The sequence below is a fragment of the Aulostomus chinensis genome, chromosome 4, assembly GCF_037954235.1.
Source record: "Aulostomus chinensis isolate RoL2024-O1b breed Wild chromosome 4, RoL_Achi_v1.0, whole genome shotgun sequence".
Classification (NCBI taxonomy): Eukaryota; Metazoa; Chordata; class Actinopteri; order Syngnathiformes; family Aulostomidae; genus Aulostomus; species Aulostomus chinensis.
Window position 1 is genome coordinate 2,431,811 of NC_141323.1, and position 20,050 is coordinate 2,451,860.

General features: G+C 39.0%; 1 protein-coding gene across 4 annotated transcripts in view; it reads left to right on the forward strand.

Moving 5' to 3' along the window:
* ano2b (anoctamin 2b) overlaps nucleotides 1-20,050 on the forward strand; it is an 84,856-nt gene that overhangs the window by 55,269 nt on the left and 9,537 nt on the right. For all 4 annotated transcript variants that reach the window (XM_086201031.1, XM_086201032.1, XM_086201033.1 and 1 more), the window contains 4 exons: nucleotides 1,506-1,648; nucleotides 8,082-8,234; nucleotides 12,555-12,607; nucleotides 13,387-13,565. In XM_086201031.1, coding sequence (XP_086057157.1) covers nucleotides 1,506-1,648; nucleotides 8,082-8,234; nucleotides 12,555-12,607; nucleotides 13,387-13,565 — 528 coding nt within the window. The remainder of the gene's footprint in view (nucleotides 1-1,505; nucleotides 1,649-8,081; nucleotides 8,235-12,554; nucleotides 12,608-13,386; nucleotides 13,566-20,050) is intronic.

The following is a 20,050-nucleotide window of genomic DNA, read 5'->3' on the forward strand; positions in this document are numbered from 1 at the left end:
CTTCAGTCACTTTTTAAGAAGTTTTGAATCCATTCAGATATAAATGATGATAGGGGAACAAAGTAAGGTCTAATGTCTAAAGAACCAGTCACTCATCTTAGCCAAACTGACATCTAACACACATGCCTACATCCACATGTGCTAACTCCCAAGCACTCGCAAGATTCCATTCCCATGCTCTTTTCCAATTAGCATTCCTCACGTCGGTACAGTTGCACGTCATACTGTGTAAAAGTTCTGTGTCTACATGCAAATCCCCAAGGTCAGAGGTCAGCTCTGTCTATAACAACTGTCACACTACACAGGAACCTTTTAGCTTCAGGCTGCCTTGCTACCGTTGCCGAAAGCATAACTTTCACCTCCTGACCTGTTGTGGATCTTATCTGGCACATCAAATACTGTGGTTTCTCTTGGATGTCCTGGGGGATCAGAGACCACATCCATCATACTCTTCGCATACCTTCTCATCACCTGAAAGCTTTCACACCTGGGAGGCGACTAGTCAAATCACAGACTTGTAATGTGGCTGTTTGCAGTTTTATGGGGAATTTCTCAAGACACTTAGTGAGGGTAGCGTACTTAAGGTATCACTGACTCTAAACGGCCTTGTCTAAAGATGCAATAGATAGACCTGTCCCTTTGATTAAGTTTTAAAATTGATCTGAAAGGAAGGAATGTGTTTAAAACTAACACCCACCATTTGCCAAATGATTTGGCTGGTGGGTAAATGTTTGAACCAAACACCTAACCTGGTAACCTAATGCAATAGCCGTTATGATCAAATGTAATCAAAGTCGTTGAAGTTACTGAGGTGGTCTGAGCTCCAGTCACAGACAGTCTCCAGGCTCTTAGCGGTGTTTTGTAGTTTTGCTGCTAGGAGTGGAGCAACATCTTCTTTGTTTAATGTTTTTTTGCTGTCACATATGTTTGCCATTCCACCAGTACTTTTTCCCTCCCTGACCATTCTCAGCAAGGACAAACATCTGTGAGCAGACACACAAACCTGATATTTTGTTTCCTTGTGGAATTATAAAATTGAGTTTGACACTTAAAAGTTGAACTTTGAGTTGTTTATTGAACTCTTTCACATGCCTCCTATTTACGGGTTTGGGTTATAATACATTAATTAGGTTGTGTGTATCTGCCGTCATACACGACTTGCTTGTTTGTCCTCCCTGAACATGCTCCGTAAGGACAAACAAGAAAGTTGTGTATGTGAGCAGATTCACACAAACCTAATAATTTGTTTCCTTGTGGGATTCTAAAATTGAGTTTGACACTTTAAAGTTGAACCTTGAGTTGTTTTTTGAACTCTTTCACATGCCTCCTATTTACGGGTTTTGATTATAACACATTAATTACAATTATAGAAGAAATTAACTGTTTAAAAAAAATTCATTCTTTATTTGGCTACTCATGTGTTTTTCCAATATTATTTGTAAAAATCATCGAATCTTCTCTTTTCTCCAAACTCCAATATTGGCCTTCTCTTTGCGTCTTGACAGGAAGTTGAAGAAGCTGGTGCGTATGCTAAAGGATAAAGGGGGAGGCGAGGAGGAGAAGGAAGAGGAAAGGCCTCCACAGCAATGGAACCTGGACTACGCCCTTGTTCCCTTTGAAGGCCTCACGCCAGAATACATGGAAATGAGTGAGCCCACACACACACACACACACACACACACACACAAACACACACACAGTAGCCTCAGGGAAGAAAGCAGCCATTTCAGTTCCAACATACTTGTGGAATGAGTACTCCTGTACATCAATGGGGGCTCTTATGTAATCTCTATCTGTGACAGCTAAGGATGTGTTTGCTTACTACTCACGCACACTCATTGAGACACGTTTATTTCTGTTGGGAAGCACAGCCAATGGAGTGTAATGCATGAGATCTTTGACACTGCTGTTTTCAGTTCTCTGTAGGCAACGTTATGTATCGTTAACCACGACTGCAGTTTATTTTTATCACCAGGACCAGTGCGTTGTATTCTCTTGATATTGTCCAGACTTGTTTGTATGGCCACGTACAAAGTATACAAATACTTATTTCATCGGTGTCAATCCCAAATTAAAGTTTCTCCGCTTTCAAAAGTCATAAAGTGCATTTAATATGACGGTCACTGTATGTTCAACTTCTACAGGTACAGAAAGAAACTAGTCTTCCTTGTGTTTTAGTTCGAGTGCCAATATTTGAAATGTTTACAGTATTTTCTGCATTACTGTTACTTGCAAAAACAACAAACTAAACAGGGGAGGAAAAACCCTGTCAGTGAAGTAATATCTGGATATATACTGTGTACTCCATCACAAAGAAGACTGGCAAAACTAACGAAACTAGAGATGTTGTAATGTAAAATAAGATGGACGAGTTAAAGAAAGCAATTATTAAAAAAAAAAAAATTGAGCCTCTATTTATTAACCAAATTACTGTAAATGTCGTTGAGATGAGTTACGGATGCTGCAACATAAAACAAAGGCAGAATGAATACATAATAATATCACATTCAAATTCAATTCAGATATCAGTTTATCGTAAGCCAAAGAAAAATTAAGTTATATTTCAGTCCCCAAAATTTCTAAAATACACAATGATCATTAACAGGTTATCATTTTTGCAGGAATGACATTAAGGTGCCATTATATAACCCAATCATGCATACACACCCAGGTCAAGGCATGCCAGCAACCAACTGTTACATCTGTCATAGTAACTTGTCATGCCAAGTGTTTTAAGTTGTCATTAGATGTGTCAGAGTCACAAGCCAAAACAGCAGTTCATGAACGCTGTTGCACAATCTGTTTAAAATACTTCATGCTTGCCTATAAAATATTATATAAATTGATATATTTGTATGATGAATATTCTAACAAACAACTGTTGAAAGTTTGCGCTGTTTTTTTGACACAGAAAGCAAATTTGCAAACAGTGAAAAGAAAAATCTCACTTAACTTATTACACAATGATATTCCTTCTAAAAATCTACTTTTTATAGTTTCTCTCTCGTTTAGTTTAGTTTAATAGTTTCTCTATTTCGAAACACAAACATTCACAAATATTCGACAGGGTGTGTAAGTTATAAGTCATCAGATATATTCAGCCTTAGACTGTGTGAGTCTAGTTTGAGGGAGGACATGTCATTATATTATGGATGAGACGTTAAGTCTTGTTGATTAATTTCTGATATGGTTTATGTTTTAGATTTAGATCTGCAATGCAGAGAAGCATGAGAAGTCAATGGTATTTATAGGGGAATTTTATCCAAAAGGAGGACAGATTAGCAGAGGAGGCAACATGGAAATACAGCTGTGGAATTCAGAGATCAGAGTCAAAAAAACTTATCTTATGAACAAATTTCCTCTTAAACATGTAATTACTTTACATTTCAATTGACATGTAAGAGGAAAATTAAGAATGGCAGCATTTACATAACAATCAGAAGACTTTATCCCCATCCCCAAGGGAAATTCTGTTCATAACAGTGCTCCGCTCAACAACAACATCAAGTGCAGCAGCAAACAGGCAACGTCAGTCTTGGCATCGCAAAGTGACACCATCTGCACGTGACAAACTGAGAACCCGTACAAATTGTTCTGTTCTGTTCTGTGGTTAAAACATGAGTACTTTCCTCAAACTGTGAAGTTTTGTGGGCAGATTATATGTATGCTGCACAGGAAATGTTCTTGTAAACGGGCATTCCAAAGCCAGCTGTTACAGACAAAGCGGGCAGGGTGTATTAGTAGTATCTCTCCTACCAGTCGCACAGTCTTTAGAGCAGTTTGATCTTAGTATTATGATGATGAATACATATCATGTAATGTGGATTTAGTGAGGTAAGAGGGAGGAGTTGAGGATGAAGAAAAAAGAATGAAGATCAAGCGAATGGTGCTGCAGGGCAAAGGAAGGAATGTCAGAAATGTCTGAGCCGTAGAGTACGTGCAAACACAGACTCTCACACGTTGATGTCAGTGTGTGAATGGGCAGCTTTGGGTTTGTGTTAACTCATGTATGATTCACGTGTGCTCCTGTAGTCGTGTTGCTGGATATGTATTGGTGTGTGAACCCGTCAACCTCAGCTTAGGCAGATAGTGAGGTTATTCTAAGCTTGCCCTCTGGCACTCGCCTCTCCGCTGTCGTATTTTCTTCCTTGCACCTTTTGTCTCCGCGTGGCGTCTCAAGGTGAGGCCGTCAGTCTTGAGCTTGCTGGAAATCCCCGTTCCCACACTGCTAAAGTTCCAGAGCACAAACCACCTTGTCTTTCTCATGTTTCCTTTCCCTGGTTGTAGGAAGAAAGTAGATGTTGTTTTGATTATTGTAGCACAAATGTGACAAAGCTGAAGACTTTAAACATTTCTAAATGGCCCGGAGTCAGCTCTGTTTCACAATGACCAATCAGACTGGAGGCCTTGAGGATCGGTCTCTGTCACCAGGGGGCAACGCATTTCTAAAGGATTTAAAATGATGAACTTTCAGTTGGACTAGTTGACAGTGACATTGGCTTTACTTGACGGATCACCAAACAAACCTGAGCAAGTGCTTGAAATGGGACATTGACATTTTATTTAGCATGTATGATGAATAGCTTAAGTAGCTGCAGACACACTTAAATTAAGCTTTAAGTGATACTTCACCCAAACCATATATTTTTTTGTCTTTTAAGTACTCACAAATGGGAGACTTATATAGACATTTTTCCCTCTTACACTGCCTCTTTGTGTCTCTAGAATGCAGAAAGAGACGGTCACAAATAGTTAGCTTGAAGCTAAATACATAAAAAAAAAAAACAGCAAAAACGTTAGTTAACAAACTTCCAACTCAGAATCTGGTATAATCCATGTTCCACACTGCTAAAGTTCCAGCCAAAATACAGTTTTTGACTTTCAAACTTGGAAAGTTATTTTGGCTAAGCCTCCTGGAGTAACAATTAGATTAAATAGGACCTTTACACTTGTGGGCCAAACTGGCAGTGAGCCGGCATGCATCAATACACAGTACATCAGTACACATCAATACATTTTACTCGTTTGCTGTATCATTTCCCTACATACCACCACTTTTCACAAGCTGTAAGAACGATTCACTGCGCTACCCAGGGCCACTGATCATGACATCTACTAAAAACAGGGTTTTGGGGATTCTAGAACACTATCTCAGTTAACTTAGCTGGTATTGGTTTCAGTGACTGCAGGGATTTTTGCTGATGCTACAGTCCATCAACAAGTTCCTTGCTGCAAGGAATGGTGCTGGCTTGCTTTTCCTTATCCTTATTTTGTAGCGGTTCTGTTTGAAGTTTGTCGTTTCATACTTGACTCTTTATGGCTTCTTACTCAGCGAGGAACACTCCCATGCAAAACAGCTGCTGCTTGCAAAATGTAACAGTGAACTTTGGTGGAAAGACTTTGGGGTTTAGGGGACCTCTGTGCCGTACTAACAGTCAAGCTTATCGACAAAATAGATGTGAAGAACACATATACAACATATACTGCACGTTTTACACATAGTAATACATGTCGCTGATAATAAGGACAAGCCATGTTTTCTTAATGTCATGTTCAAAAACAACCATGCAGGCAGACTTACGTCACCGGCCTGAACTAGTGTTTAGACTTAACAATATCAATGTGTAACTGGCCATTTCAGTACCCCGATCCTTCTCCTACACAGCCATGTGGTTGTAATTGATGCAGTATGTGGTCTGGCATTGTCCTGTTGGAAAAGGCAAGGTCTTCCCTGAAAGACACGACGTCTGGATGGGAGCATATGCTGTTCTAGAACTTGGATTTACTTGTCAGCATTGATGGTACCTTTCCAGATGTGTAAGCTGCCCATGCCACACACACTCATGCAACCCCATACCATCAGAGATGCAAGCTTCTGAACTGAGCACTGATAACAACTTGGGTTGTCCTTGTCCTCTTTGTCCGGATGACATGGCGTCCCAGTTTTCCAAAAAGAACTTCAAATTTTGATTCATCTGACCTCAGAACAGTTTTCCACTTTGCCACAGTCCATTTTAAATGAGCCTTGGCCCTGAGAAAACACCTGCGCTTCTGGATCACGTTTAGAAATGGCTTCTTTTTTGACCGATCGAGTTTTAGCCGGCAACGGCGAATGGCACGGTGGATTGTGTTCACCGACAATGTTTTCTGGAAGTATTCCTGAGCCCATTTTGTGATTTCCATGACAGTAGCATTCCTTTATGTGATGCAGTGCCGTCTAAGGGCCCAAAGATCACGGGCATCCAGTATGGATTTACGGCCTTGACCCTTACGCACAGAGATTGCTCCAGATTCTCTGAGTCTTTGGATGATATTAGGAACTGTAGATGAGGACAACTTCAAACTCCTTGCTATTTTTCTCTGAGAAACTCCTTTCTGATATTGCTCCACTATTTTTCGCCGCAGCATTTGGGGAATTGGTGATCCTGTGCCCATCTTGACTTCTGAGAGACACTGCCACTCTGAGAGGCTCTTTATATACCCAATCATGTTGCCAATTGACCTAATGAGCTGCAAATTGGTCCTCCAGCTGTTCCTTATATGTACATTTCACTTTTCCTGCCTCTTATTGCTACCTGTCCCAACTTTTTCGGAATGTGTAGCTCTCATGAAATCCAAAATGAGCCAATATTTGGCATGACATTTCAAAATGTCTCACTTTCAACATTTGCTATGTTATCTTTATTCTATTGTGAATAAAATTTAAGTTTCTGAGAGTTGTGAATTCTTGCATTCCTTTTTTATTTACAATTTGTACAGTGTCCCAACTTTTTTGGAATCGGGTTTGTATATTATAAATCCATATGAAACTGAAAGTTTGCCCAATGGTTTTGTTGTGTAACGTGTAACAATTGATTGCTTATATCAGCCAATGTACCGAGATGGGAATAAGGAGCACTTTTTCGTGTGTGCGTGTGTGTGCGCGCGTGTGTGTGCGCGCGTGTGCATATAGTACAATAAATTGCCATAAACCTGAGTTTTAAGCATAAGTCATGGGTGTTGTGACTGGGTTTTCTTCTGAGTTGCATAATACACATGCACATAGATACACACAAAGTAAACCGCTTTATCATAAAAAGTCCCAGTTTAGCAGGCGCCCTGTGGACTGTAACCTTAAAAGGCATCATGTGAACCACAGAGCAGCAGTGTGACTCCCAACTAGACAAACGACTGTTTCCACTTTTCAAATCAGACAGGATCAAATGTGTTTTTCCCTTGTCGCAACATTGATGTATTTGCGAAACATCAGACTCATTTTTTACTTTCAACATTAAAAATTGGCTAATATTTTAAAATAACGTGAAGTAAGAATTTTACAGTGTCGTCAGAGAAGATAGAAAACTCATACGGTGATGCTGCTTGAAACACAGCAAGTTAATCTGAATCCTACAAAACAAAAAATACATGCTTTGTCGATACTCCCATAGCATTAGGAATTCTATTCAATAGAAAAACTTTGCACCTTGTTTGCCTAGAATAATCACATGAATATGATGACAGCACACCATTAATTCACTTCCATCTTGTGCGTGTTGTGTTCTTGTATCTTGTGTTATAAGTTATGTTGCATTCCGGTGGAACAAGAGAGATCACACTTCAAAATGGCTGCTCCAGACATAAACAATTGCCTTTAAAATCTACTGTTTTTAGCTTGTAGGTCTTAAATATTCTCCTGGAATGCGGTCAGCAAGTGTAACGTCACTGCATTTCCAAACTTTGACTTCTGAGGTGCGAATGCAGCATCATTATTTGCATACTCTCGTTCACAACTCTGCAGGTATAAGCTTGCCATTGGAAGATTATTTCCTCTCTTGCCTTCTGTCTGCTGCTAATTTCTAAATTCTCACGAGCAGGATTGCATTTAATGCAAACTGCAGTAAAAAAAAAAAAAAAGGGCTGGGACTCTGGGATGCTCTGGGGAAGTGACTCAACCTCATCTCACGGCAAATCTTGTACATCTGTTTTGTAAAATTATCAAAGTGTCCAGTGAGTCTCCAGCCTGTTTCTCACAAATTCCTTCATTTCACAAAATTCCTCTACGTTATTATGTGTTTAATTGTGACTTTCTCTCTCGCCTACAGTTATCCAGTTCGGCTTTGTGTCTCTGTTCGTGGCTTCCTTCCCGCTTGCTCCTCTCTTCGCCCTGCTGAACAACGTCATCGAGATCCGACTGGATGCTAAGAAGTTTGTCACCGAGCTACGCAGGCCTGTCGCTGCACGTGCAAAAGACATTGGTAGGCTAATCTGACACAGTTATATATCATAACTTGCACTCACAAAAAAAGATTGTGAATCCAAATATTAAATTTTGGGTGTTCACACGTTATCCTCTTGTACAGCATGATTTAACTGGATGTGCTTTTATCTGATGGGTTATATCATACATCTCTAGGCCTGCTGATTGTCATACCAGATTATTGAGTATTTCCGCTTGTATTTGCCTCATTTTCAGGCTGAAAGAGTGTAGGAATCAACTTCTGAAACATCATGCGACACCCAAACTCTTAAGTGAAACCAAACTGGTTACATTCTTTCAAAGTTAGCAGTGGCTGCAGGCAGAGAGGCGGATTTCATGGCTTGGTGTACAAACTGACACCAATCAGCAGATCAGTGTCGTCGTGTCCCGGCTGCTTCGTCAGTTTCATGATAAACATGCTCCTCTTTGGCTCTTAAAAACAATTCTCTGATGATATGTGGTCTAACAGAGTTCGACAACCACTTCATACTAAATGAGAACTTTTATCATCAAAAATTAGCTCTGCTTTCTGCAATATTAAAACACATGAATTGACATAACATTTTAACATCAATGAACTACAGCAAACGCAGCGTAAAGCTTTGTGTCAAACGGAAAGCTACAGGGTAATCATGCTGATTTAGGGTCTGATTCAGTCCTCCCATCTTTATTGACCAAAGGCGCGTTGGAAATTGTTATTTTTCCACATGATCTGGTATTCATAAATGGCCTCACATCCAAGCTCAAGCCCCTTGATCTGCTCACAGACTCATAAGGACTGTGAACTGAGTTGAACATTTCAACCATATTTGATATTTAGGAGTGGACAAACAAAGCTAGGACAAAACCACAACTTTAACAAGGGGTTTAGTTTAGTTTAGTTTTGTTGAGTTCTTTTCTGTTCTGCTCCACACCCCGGTGTAGAATTCAAGTAATAATAATAATAATAATAATAATAATAATAATAATACATTTTATTTGTAAGTGCACTTTACATCTCAGAGAAATCTGAAAGTGCTATAAAAGTAAGTATGATTTGTTTTTCTTTGGCATCTGACTCCATCTGATTAGTTGTGGGTTAGACACATCTGACCGGTAAGGTGATTAACTGTTATCTCGGGGTTTGAAGTGACTTATTTTGACTTGTTTTGAATTTGATCCAAGTTTACAAGCTCATCAAGTGGTTGGGGCGATGACAAACAAACTATAGGTGTAGATATACCTCAGAGGACAAAGACAGTCAGGCTAAGAGCAGGTAGAAATGGACGGTTATACTGTATATAAACAGCAGCAGGTGAGTGAGGAAGGAGGTAATTCAATTCTTGACAAAGGCAGGAAAGAAGAATAGCTTAAAATGACAGGGGAATTGGGTTGCGTAAGCACAAACGGATTGTAGTAAACACTTTGTTTGATCAGAATTTGCAATTTTTTTTTCCTTTTTTGGGGGGGAAACTGGCCTGAGTAACTGGTGACAGCACTATGTCAGGATAAAACCACTACAGCAGGTACAATCAGTACATTCATCAGATATTTAGTAATAAACCAAATAAACAAATTATGTAACTCACCAAAAAGAGTAAATCATCAATCCAAGGTCATAAATGGTGTTTTTACAGTTTGAATCTGGATTATTTGGACCCTTCAGTCAGATATTTTGTCTGAAACAAATCGTATTTGTAACAAGGGAATTTGAAGCATGTGTGGCGCTGAGTAAATTAAGTCATTGCAAAACACATGAAAATGAATTTAAATAAATGTTGAAGCTGTGGTCTTTTTGTCATTGTTATGTGACAAACAATCTTTTGAATTCTTAAAATGGTATTTAATGATCCTACCATACATGCATGACAAACTTTTGGACAGCTATGTGAAATATTCATTTTCTACAATATTATGATGAAATCTGAAGCCAAATTAGGATAGTCTAGATCAGTGGTTCTCTCTCTCTCTTTATATATATATATATATATATATATATATATATATATATATATATATATATATATATATATATATATATATATATATTTGTTTTTTACCCTAGTTCCAGCTCCAGAAGAAATCTGACCAGTACCACCATTATGACCAAGGTTATTAAAAATAGAGTTGTGTAGCTAATCTGTTCAGCTCCCACAGGGGTGGGCAAGAGATCTCAGAGGGCCAAACTGGCTTGGACAGAACCAGTGAGGGGCTGCACATCAGATAAACAGAAGGAAACATGAAACACGTGCTGGAATATGTTCATGACTCTGAACTTTTCAACCGTATGTGTCAGTCAGGGGAACTCTGAAGTCAGAATGAAAGGATCCACCTGTTGTCAATTTTACATATATATATATATATATATATATATATATATATATATATATATATATATATATATATATATATATATATATATAAAATCACACAAAAATGCGAAATGGTGGAGACTTTGATAGCAGTGCTCTCATCCAGCGTGATGGAGGGATTCTGTCACATTCTTAAAATAACCGCCTAAGTCATTTTTGACAAACTTTTTTTTTTTGCTGCTTAAATCAACTCCTTATGATGTCTTGTCTCCAGTTTTTTTTGTGTGTGTTTTCCTTAAAAACTTGAAAAAATGACTCAGGTGATTATTTTAAGAAGGCCGCAAGAGCAGTACAGCTTCACACCAGAAAGTTTTAGAATCGTACACATCAGAATGAATCCTGTGCTCAATCTGAGGAAAGCACTGAGTCTGACTATTCTGCGAGGGTGAGCAGCAAAGAAGTTTATGTTCATCCTCAAAACGATACAAGAGTTTGGAACACAAGCGTTTCCGCTTGTCTGGGAGCTACGGCGTCATGATGACCGCTTCCAGGCTTATTTCAGGCTAAACATCGGCTGAATAATCTTTTCCTTCATCAACATTATATGATTCCATAATGCCAGATTAGCTGCTACTAAGCTACTGGTGGAACACATGTTGGAACCATGGACCTGGACTGCTACATTGCACCTTATTCTCCTCAGAAAAATATCCAGCAGTTTGTCTTTCAGCCCTGAGTGTTTGGTTGAAAGGTGCCGTCTGATGTGTGGTGATTTTCACTGCTAAAAACTTCACCACATACCACACACTGGGGTCTCGGCTCTCTGCCAACATCTTGAATTTGTCAATGCACAAGGATTTAATAGAGACATCAGTATTTGTCAGATCCACATTTCTGTAAACGCAAAACCCTTGTGGGCGGCACGGTGGTGCAGTGGTTAGCACTGCTGCATCACAGCAAAAAAACTTCCAGGTTTAAGCCCCAGCTGGAGCACGGGATCTTTCTGTGTGGAGTCTCCATGTTCTCCCTGTTCCTGCGTGGGTTCTCTCTGGTACTCCAGCTTCCTCCCACAGTCCAAAGACATGCAAATGGAGACGAGGCTGATTGATACTCTAAATTGACCGTAGGTGTGACTGTGAGTGTGAATGGTTGTCTGTCTATATGTGTTGGCCCTGCGATGTACTGGTGACCCGTCCAGGGTGAACCCCGCCCAAAGGCTGCTGGGATAGGCTCCACTGTTGTAGAATTGACTGTGTTCAAATTATGAATTTAATCTTACATTTGATTTTTTCTTTTTGTCACATTCAAACCTCACTTTTATGAAGAGTAAAACATCTTGTGCAAATGATTTGCAAATGCTGTCCTCGCTTGTACGTATGTGTAAGCCTTGTGATAGCAACATCAAAAACAACAGTCCCACCACAAGGTGGCAATATAATTAAGGGAAATGCATTTCAGCCTATAGAATAGCACACAATGTAAGGTCTTGGATCCACACGTTCCCTGATATGGGCTTAATCTGGTGGCGATATCTGCTTGCAAACGTTTTTGGAAAAATTGTGAAAACAGTTGTTTTTTTAAAAAATCTTCCTAGGGTTGTTGTCGATTATGCTTGAAAGTTTGCACGTATGAGCTACACAAATTTGCGACGATTTCTCAAGAGAATTTTTTCTTTTCTAACTTTAATTTCGACAAAACTTTACACATGTAACGTATTTGCACTGCAGATGAAACATTTTTTTAAAAACATGTAAAATATGCGTCAAGGCCTTAGTGGTTTCTTATGCCCTTACAGTATGAGTCTTCGTGAAGAAAATTTGTTGTGGTTTCGACTTGCATCACATCTGCTGCCCACTGGGCTCCACTCACGTATGACTAAGATCCTGCTCATATTCGCTTGCAAGTCGAGTTGTTGTATGTTGTAATTATTTTTGAACTAAACACCTATTTACAGTTCTGTTAAACTGCTTTCTGGATATTTTTTCATATTTCCCATCTCTTAATCCTTGTTACCTCTCTCTACACAGGAATATGGTACAACATACTGAGCGGAATGGGAAAATTCTCGGTCATTATAAATGTAAGTGATAAATCTGCTCTTTAGAATCTCAACTCACCGAATTAAGTACTTCGACATTTCAGTAAATCATTGTGTGAAATCATGAGGCTGTAACATGACATCACTACCTTAGCATTTAAGCTTTTAAGCGTTTTTTTCTGATAGTGTCATTTGAAGAGTTTTAAACCTGTAATTATGTGTTATTGTGAGTTTTATTGTTGGTTTCTGAGTGGGAATGGTTTGTGGGTCCGTGCCCTTCATATTTTATCATTACAGTTAGCCACATTGTTGACAGTTGATAATAAAAAAGACTGGTTACCCGCATTCGCTCTTATGCGCAAATGTCATATAAGATGCTAAAGAAATCATCAAGGTGTGTGTGAGTTTGTAGGAGTCAGGAAAGTTCTGTCGGGGATTTGTCCCTGGCAAGCTAACTTAATCCTATCATGCTTACTTTCAATATTCAACAGATTTGTGGAGGATTCAGGAAAACAAACAGCAGGAGTTATTATTTATGCTAGAGCTATGGGGCACTGGACACACACACACACACACACACACACACACTTAAGCTACCCTGGGAGCTTTTAGGCAATGGAAAACTAGGAGCAGAATTCCCCCTTTATGCTTATAGTGTCTGTAATAGTTTGTCAAAATTATCTTACTGCATTTTTTTAATCGGAAAATTTTTGTTTGTTCCCAAAACGTGTTTCTTTTAAAAACAAAGGGACATATTTGACAAATTGTATGACAAATGTATTTTTAAATTGATGTTTCTCTCTGGCTCTTTCTCCCTCGAGGCCTTTGTGATTTCTTTTACATCAGACTTCATCCCTCGGCTGGTCTACCAGTACATGTACAGTCAGACGGGCACCATGCACGGCTTCATCGACCACACACTCTCCTACTTCAACGTGTCCAATTTTAAAGCAGGCACGGCACCGCAGAACTCTCAGCAAGGAGATATCACCTTCTGCCGGTAAAGACACAGACACATGCACACACACGCATGGACGCGTTCGTAAAGCTGATGCAACTTTGTTAGGATGCTCAGTGATATAAAGTGAAACTAAACTCAGTTAAAAACAAGTTTTATATCTGAAACAGCCCTAAAATCTAAATATAGTTCAATGAAATATTATATTGGTAGTTTTTTTTTCATCTCTAGATATTTTTGGTTATCTGTTCAGACAAATATGGGACATACTCTACTTGAATGAATAAACACACTCATCAGTTTTGATTCTTACAACATTTGTGTAGCGCTATAGTACTTTATCTTCTTTTTTAAAATCTTATCCACAAATAGATTATATTGCAACTGAGTATGAAAGACAGCAAGTGACTGAGTTGTTTTTTTTTAGGGGGGGGGGGTTTCGGAGATAACGTCATGTTTAGAATGACATGTACATTTACACAAACACTGATAAACTCATAAATCATTTTCAGTCTTGGAACATCAAGATTCTGTCTCAATCAAGTTCCATGGTTTTTTCGTCACACAAAGACAGTGCCCTATTGTATCATCTGTGCATTTTCACTCATACCAGTGGCAAGCATCTCTTTCATAATACCAAGAGAAAGAGCCCCAGAAGAAAAGGTCATGGATGCCAAGGCCCACGGACAGCTGAGGCTGACCTGCTGTTACGTAACATAGCGAATAATTACAACGCAAGAATAAGGTCTTTGTGTCAGGGGAAGTGTGGTATGTCATGTCTCTAAGATGACGCCTTGAACGCTTAAAGGCGTGAAATTAGCTGTAAGATGTTTCAAGAAGGGTGTTTGTGTGACACATGGCTGGCCGTGTTGTTTGCGCTGTCTCTGGACTCAAGGCTATTGATTCAGCTCCATATATTCTATGTCAAATGTTCCAGACAGATAATTTCATTCTCTTTTTGTTGGCACAGTCAGCATGGAGACTCTGGTTGTATGGATGAATGTATGCAAGAAGGAACAAATGGGGTCAAGGATGGATAAATTGACAGATGACGGTGTCCAAAAGAGGGGATGAGGGTTAATATAGCTGGAAGTGAGAGAGAGTTTATCTATAGGGAATGATACAGGAAGTGGGAAATACCACCATACCCTGGGTGGAGGCGCTGGAGCTAGATGGATATACAAATGGATGGATGGTGTGATAAAGGCCAACCACTAAGGCTTTAAATGTTTCATTGCATTCAAAACAGCAACATGAAAAACTTGAGGGTTTCTGCTCGAGTGGAGAGAGATGTACACTCTTAACTTCAGTGTTGTAGAAAATAGGACTAAACTCAAGAGTTCTTCTCGAGGGTTCCAAAAAATGTCTCACATATTTGTCTTTTTTTGAAATGCCTTTTGCGAAAATAGTAGATGTCTGCTGCAACAGCATAAACAGTGGGTTGTCGTAGTATCATATAGTGATCTGAAAAATATAAATAAAGATGAAATCATGAACTAAATGCTACTAACTAGATCAGAGGTCACCAACCTTTTCTACCAAAAACAGGCTGCAGCTACTCATTCAGTTCAGTTTCATGTCAGATTTCATGTTTAATCATCTTCTTATGTCAGGTTTCAGAACTTCTGCATATGAAAAGTGCTTAAAAGTATTTTTAAAATGACAAAGTTATTTTCAAAGTCGAAATTTGTATTTGGACTGGGATAACATCTGTAGCTGAACACTGTAAAACTAAAAACGTTAGATGTTGGAGCTACTACATGTTGCTGATTAAATCAAACTCTACCCCAGAAGCACACATTTTTCAAGTGGTTTTCTAGTCGTCTGCAACCTAATTTATGATAGCTGCTTCAACTCCAATGCCGGTTCACATCATTTTCCTCATTTTAACAGTGTCCCGTTGAAATTACAGACCCGAAATTCAAAGAGGATTGTCTCAAAGTTTCACTAGGTTGCTTGCGACGTGTGTTCATTGCAAATGTGAGACGTTTTTACAAGTTGGAACTGTCTTTGACTAGGGATTTTTATGATTCTCATTGACAGAAATGTGAATATTTGGATCAGTATTTAGATCATGCTTATTTATCAAAATTGATTATTGATTTCACTTCTTAAACATATATATATATATATATATATATATATATATATATATATAGTATATAGTTTGTTTGTTCATATTTCAGTAGCGGTCATTGTAATGGTAGCTGGCAGTGGTCCAAGAAGTTGAAATTTGCATGAAAAACATAAATACCAAGGCCATTTGTATACAAGTTCTATTCATATGACATATTGGCCTGTCATTGATTTTCACACCTACTATTTACAGCAGGGTTAACAATAAGATACATTCATTCACATCAGAGAATCTCTGAAAAGAAGCTGTCTGAATGTGAGGCAGTGTATGAACAGCTTTACAGCTGATGTAGAGTTAAGTCAACACCCTGCCAAGCTTTAGGATCTTTTTTTTTTTTTTTTTTTGGTATTCATTTAAAAAAACTCTGTAGACACAGAATATTGTGCCAACAGCCACATTCTCTCCCTAGAATTATTCCTTGAGGAGTAGCTTGGTTTAGAGCAGAAGTGGGCGAGAGTAAGCAAAAGGCCATCAATCAGACATTGTTTGTTCTGCAGGATTTGAACTGAAGAGCTTGCGTGACAGCATGCGCCGACTGTCATTGTGTGAAAATATTCAGTCTGGCAATGAAGTCGGGACACAATTTTGGGGCTTTGTCCTCTTTTTCCGGTGATGAAAAGGTTGTGGAGGGGTTAACATGTTTGGTCTCTGGATGATGTATTCTTTGAATACCGCAATTCTCTCAGAATATCAAACATGCTGACTTTGACCTGACATTAGATATTTAAATGTCCACTAATCTTGATTAAAAATATTACATTTCGACTTAACTTTTCTCTTTCTTGAAATGGTCATTCTGCCATTCTCTTTTAGGTTGACTGAAATAATTTTGTCTTTATTGATTTTTTTTTGTTTGTTTTTTTGGAGGGGGTGGGAGGTTTCGGTTTTCATTTGTATTCCCTGTCGCAAGCTCATGGAAATGTAAGTTTCAAATTCCATAGGTACAAACTGCAAAAGCAGTGACCAATCAACTGTGTAACATCCTCCTCCACATATTCACCATCTCCTTCTCTGGTCTGAGCCCTTTTCTCCATAATAATAATAATAATAATAATAATAAAGCTTTTATTTAAAGGCGCCTTTCTTGGCACTCAAGGTCGCCGTACAGAGCACATTTTTAAAAAAAAATACATCAAAAACATCAAAACAAACAAACATCAAACTTTTCGTTATTTCAGCAAAAGTGTCTGACATTTGTTGTCTCTAAACAGATTCTGCATGTAAATATAGACTCTGTCGACAAAGGATGAATATGTCGGGACAGGGACGCTTCTGTTTTCTGATTGAGTAGCTTTGACCAATCACATTTGAGCACGCCCGGGTTGCGTCTATGTAAACAGGTTGTGGGGTGCGAGATGGAATGTATTGACAGAAATGTAAGGTAAAAAAAATGGTTATAATCTGACACTTCAACAAAGCCATTGTAGTGGTTTTAAACTGTAAACTGGCTACTTTGGACTGCAATCTGCTCATATTCATCATCTTTCAACTCTATTCAAACATCTCAAGTTGCCATACGGAGTGCAAACAATGAGTGGCGGATGTAACAAGGAAGTACAGTATTAAACCCATTATCCGCTGGCTACACCAGAACCCAGAGATACTAGCCCTTGTTCCGATTGCAGTTTTTTCACCCTTGAGCTGCACCTCCAATTTTATGTTTACTGTATTAACTGGAAATGAGTTCATGAAAAAACTCAACATAGCGCATCAAAGCCCCTTCCAAGTTTAGTCGGCAGTTAAATTGTCAATCGCCGGAGTTGAGCAGATCATCAGGTTTATGATAGTCCCGTGATCGTGGGACAGTGCAAGAATGTTTGTGCTGGATTGTCCCGGTCTTCCCAATCAACGTATCAATTAGTACATCACATAAAAGCATTCTCTCTTTGTTTAGTGTGTACTGTCTTTTGAGTACATGTGATACATAAATAATGAAGATGTCTTGTGGCCGCGTGGTCTCTGCAGGCACTTAGAACTGTGTTTTTCTCTGTCAAAGAATCATCTGGAACTTGGTAGGTGGGCATTTTGATGTTTTTGTCTTGCTCTGCCCAGCCAGGTAAAGTAAAAGAGTGTTTTGGGAGGTGTGAGAGAGGGGTGAGAGAGAGAGAGAGAGAGAGAGAGAGAGAAGAGTGAATGAGAGGGAGTGAGACAGAGCGAGAGAGAGGGGGGGAGTGTGAAGTAGCTGTAAAGGGATCACAGAAAACTGGAAAGCAGATGGATAAAGAGATGAAAGGCACATGTTCTCGCACACAACAGGGATGAGATACTGTTTATTAAGCGAGTGGCCTCCTATTGTTGTGGCGCCTGATGGAAACCATGTTGACGTGTGTGTGTGTGTGATTTAAGGATGGGAATGGTCCGACCTTTTGTCTGTAAATTCATCCTGGATCCCAGGAGGCAGTGCATTGACAGCAGGAAGTCCATGAGACACACACACACACACACACACACACTACTAATCATAATCTCATTGAGTGGTCTTCTGAATTGAGTTAGATGCTCCAGTTGCTGCACAGTTATCGCCAAACATGGAGCGTCCAGAAAACACACACACACACACACACACACACACAAACACATAGACACGAGGAGAGAAATGTTCTTTGTGAATATTTTATATTTAATGCCAACCGAGCAAGTTGACTGAAGCGTGACGATGAGAGGTCTTGTTTTAAAGTTTGGTTCACACTGGAAGACGAGAGAGCAAGAGAGAGGATGAATATCAAAGGAGAACGAGAAGAGCTGACTCTCACGGGCAGCATTCCTCGCTCATGACTGTATAAGGAGAAGGACGAGAGGGACACACACACACGCACACAGAGTTCACTTTTATTTCAATACTGTTAGTCGAGCACTTAGTGAAAAAGTTCAATAAGGCCTTTTCATCTATTCTGGCTTGAGAGGATTTTTTCATTAAAGTGTGTGTGTGTGTGTGTGTGTGTGTGTGTGTGTGTGTGTGTGTGTGTGCGCACGCGTGTGCGTGTGGGTGCGTGTGTGTCCGTAGATGTGAGAAACTTCCCAGTTGTTTCGACGTGTTTCGTAACTTTGATCTGACCCATCCCATTAATCTGACGTGTTACACTGCTGCTTGCTCACTATGAAAGACCTTATCAAGTGTGATTCCTTGCATCTCTGTTCTGTCCGAATGTTTTTAGATTTTATCACGAGGATCATTTCATACTCTAGCTTCGTGTTTCATCAAACATACATAGGATTGCGAGTTTAACCTTGAATGACTTCTGATCGATAGATTGCAGCTGGAAGAAAGTCTTGTTTTGCTTGTTTAACAGGAGATTATGATGTGTAAAACACAAACATGGACTCAAAAAGTCCTAATTTGGACCCGAAGTGTGCAATTTTTAGGGCTGCAAAAGGGGTGGAAAAATTTTGGGAAGCTTCTGGAAATTCTATAGGAAGTTGAGCTTGGGAATTTCTGAAATTTGTTAACAATATTTTTATCGTCATCTTTTCTCACACACTGACAAATAAAACAGTTACATGAAGACGAGCCATTAAGAAAAACACACTAATTTCATTGTCTGGTGGCTACAGTGGTTTAAGTACCAGGTATTCAATAAATGTGGCTTTCTGCAGAGAGAAATACATTCAAGAGCATTTGTGGTTAGCTTAAATATAATCTACAAACTGTTTTCAGAAGTATTAATGAGAGAAATTGTGCAGTTGCAACTTTTTTGCAGAGAAAGTTTGAAACTTCCCTTTGGGAGTAATGGGAATTAATGGAAATTGCTGTGAGCATATGGGAATTACCATGAATAAACTAACCATTTTGGGGGCATTTACACTTCCTGTAACTGCATTGTTCTTTCATCAGATGCACTGAGCATCTTGCATGATACTACAGGGCTGTTTATCCGCTGTGCATTCTTCCATCATGTGCGCGTTGTGTGGAGCATGTAGAAGGAATTAAGATCAAGAATCCCACAAAGATACCGCATCATACAGCCAAGTGCTAAAATTTTCCTGTGAGCTCAAAACAAGCAACTCCAGATGAGTCAAAAATGTCGTTGTTTTTTTTTAAATGAGTAATACTAATGTTTTCATGCATATTTGCTTCTGAGAACAAAATATGATACGATTTGTTTGTATCTGACTACGTAGATGCCGTCAGGATAAATACTCCTAGTTCATTCCAACTAATCCCCATTTATTCCAGAGGTAAATTCCCTATCTTGAAAATTCCTGGAATTTGGGAATCCAAAGCCTTGGCCTTCTTGCAAAAGTTATGCCAAACAGTTTCACAGTGGATGCCATGCAACAGTTAAAGGAGAAATGTGTAGGATTTAGAAAGGTATCGTTGCAGAAGAGAAATGCAACAATCATCATTAAATTTTTGTTTATTAGATAATGACTTGTAATTGAACTTCTATTG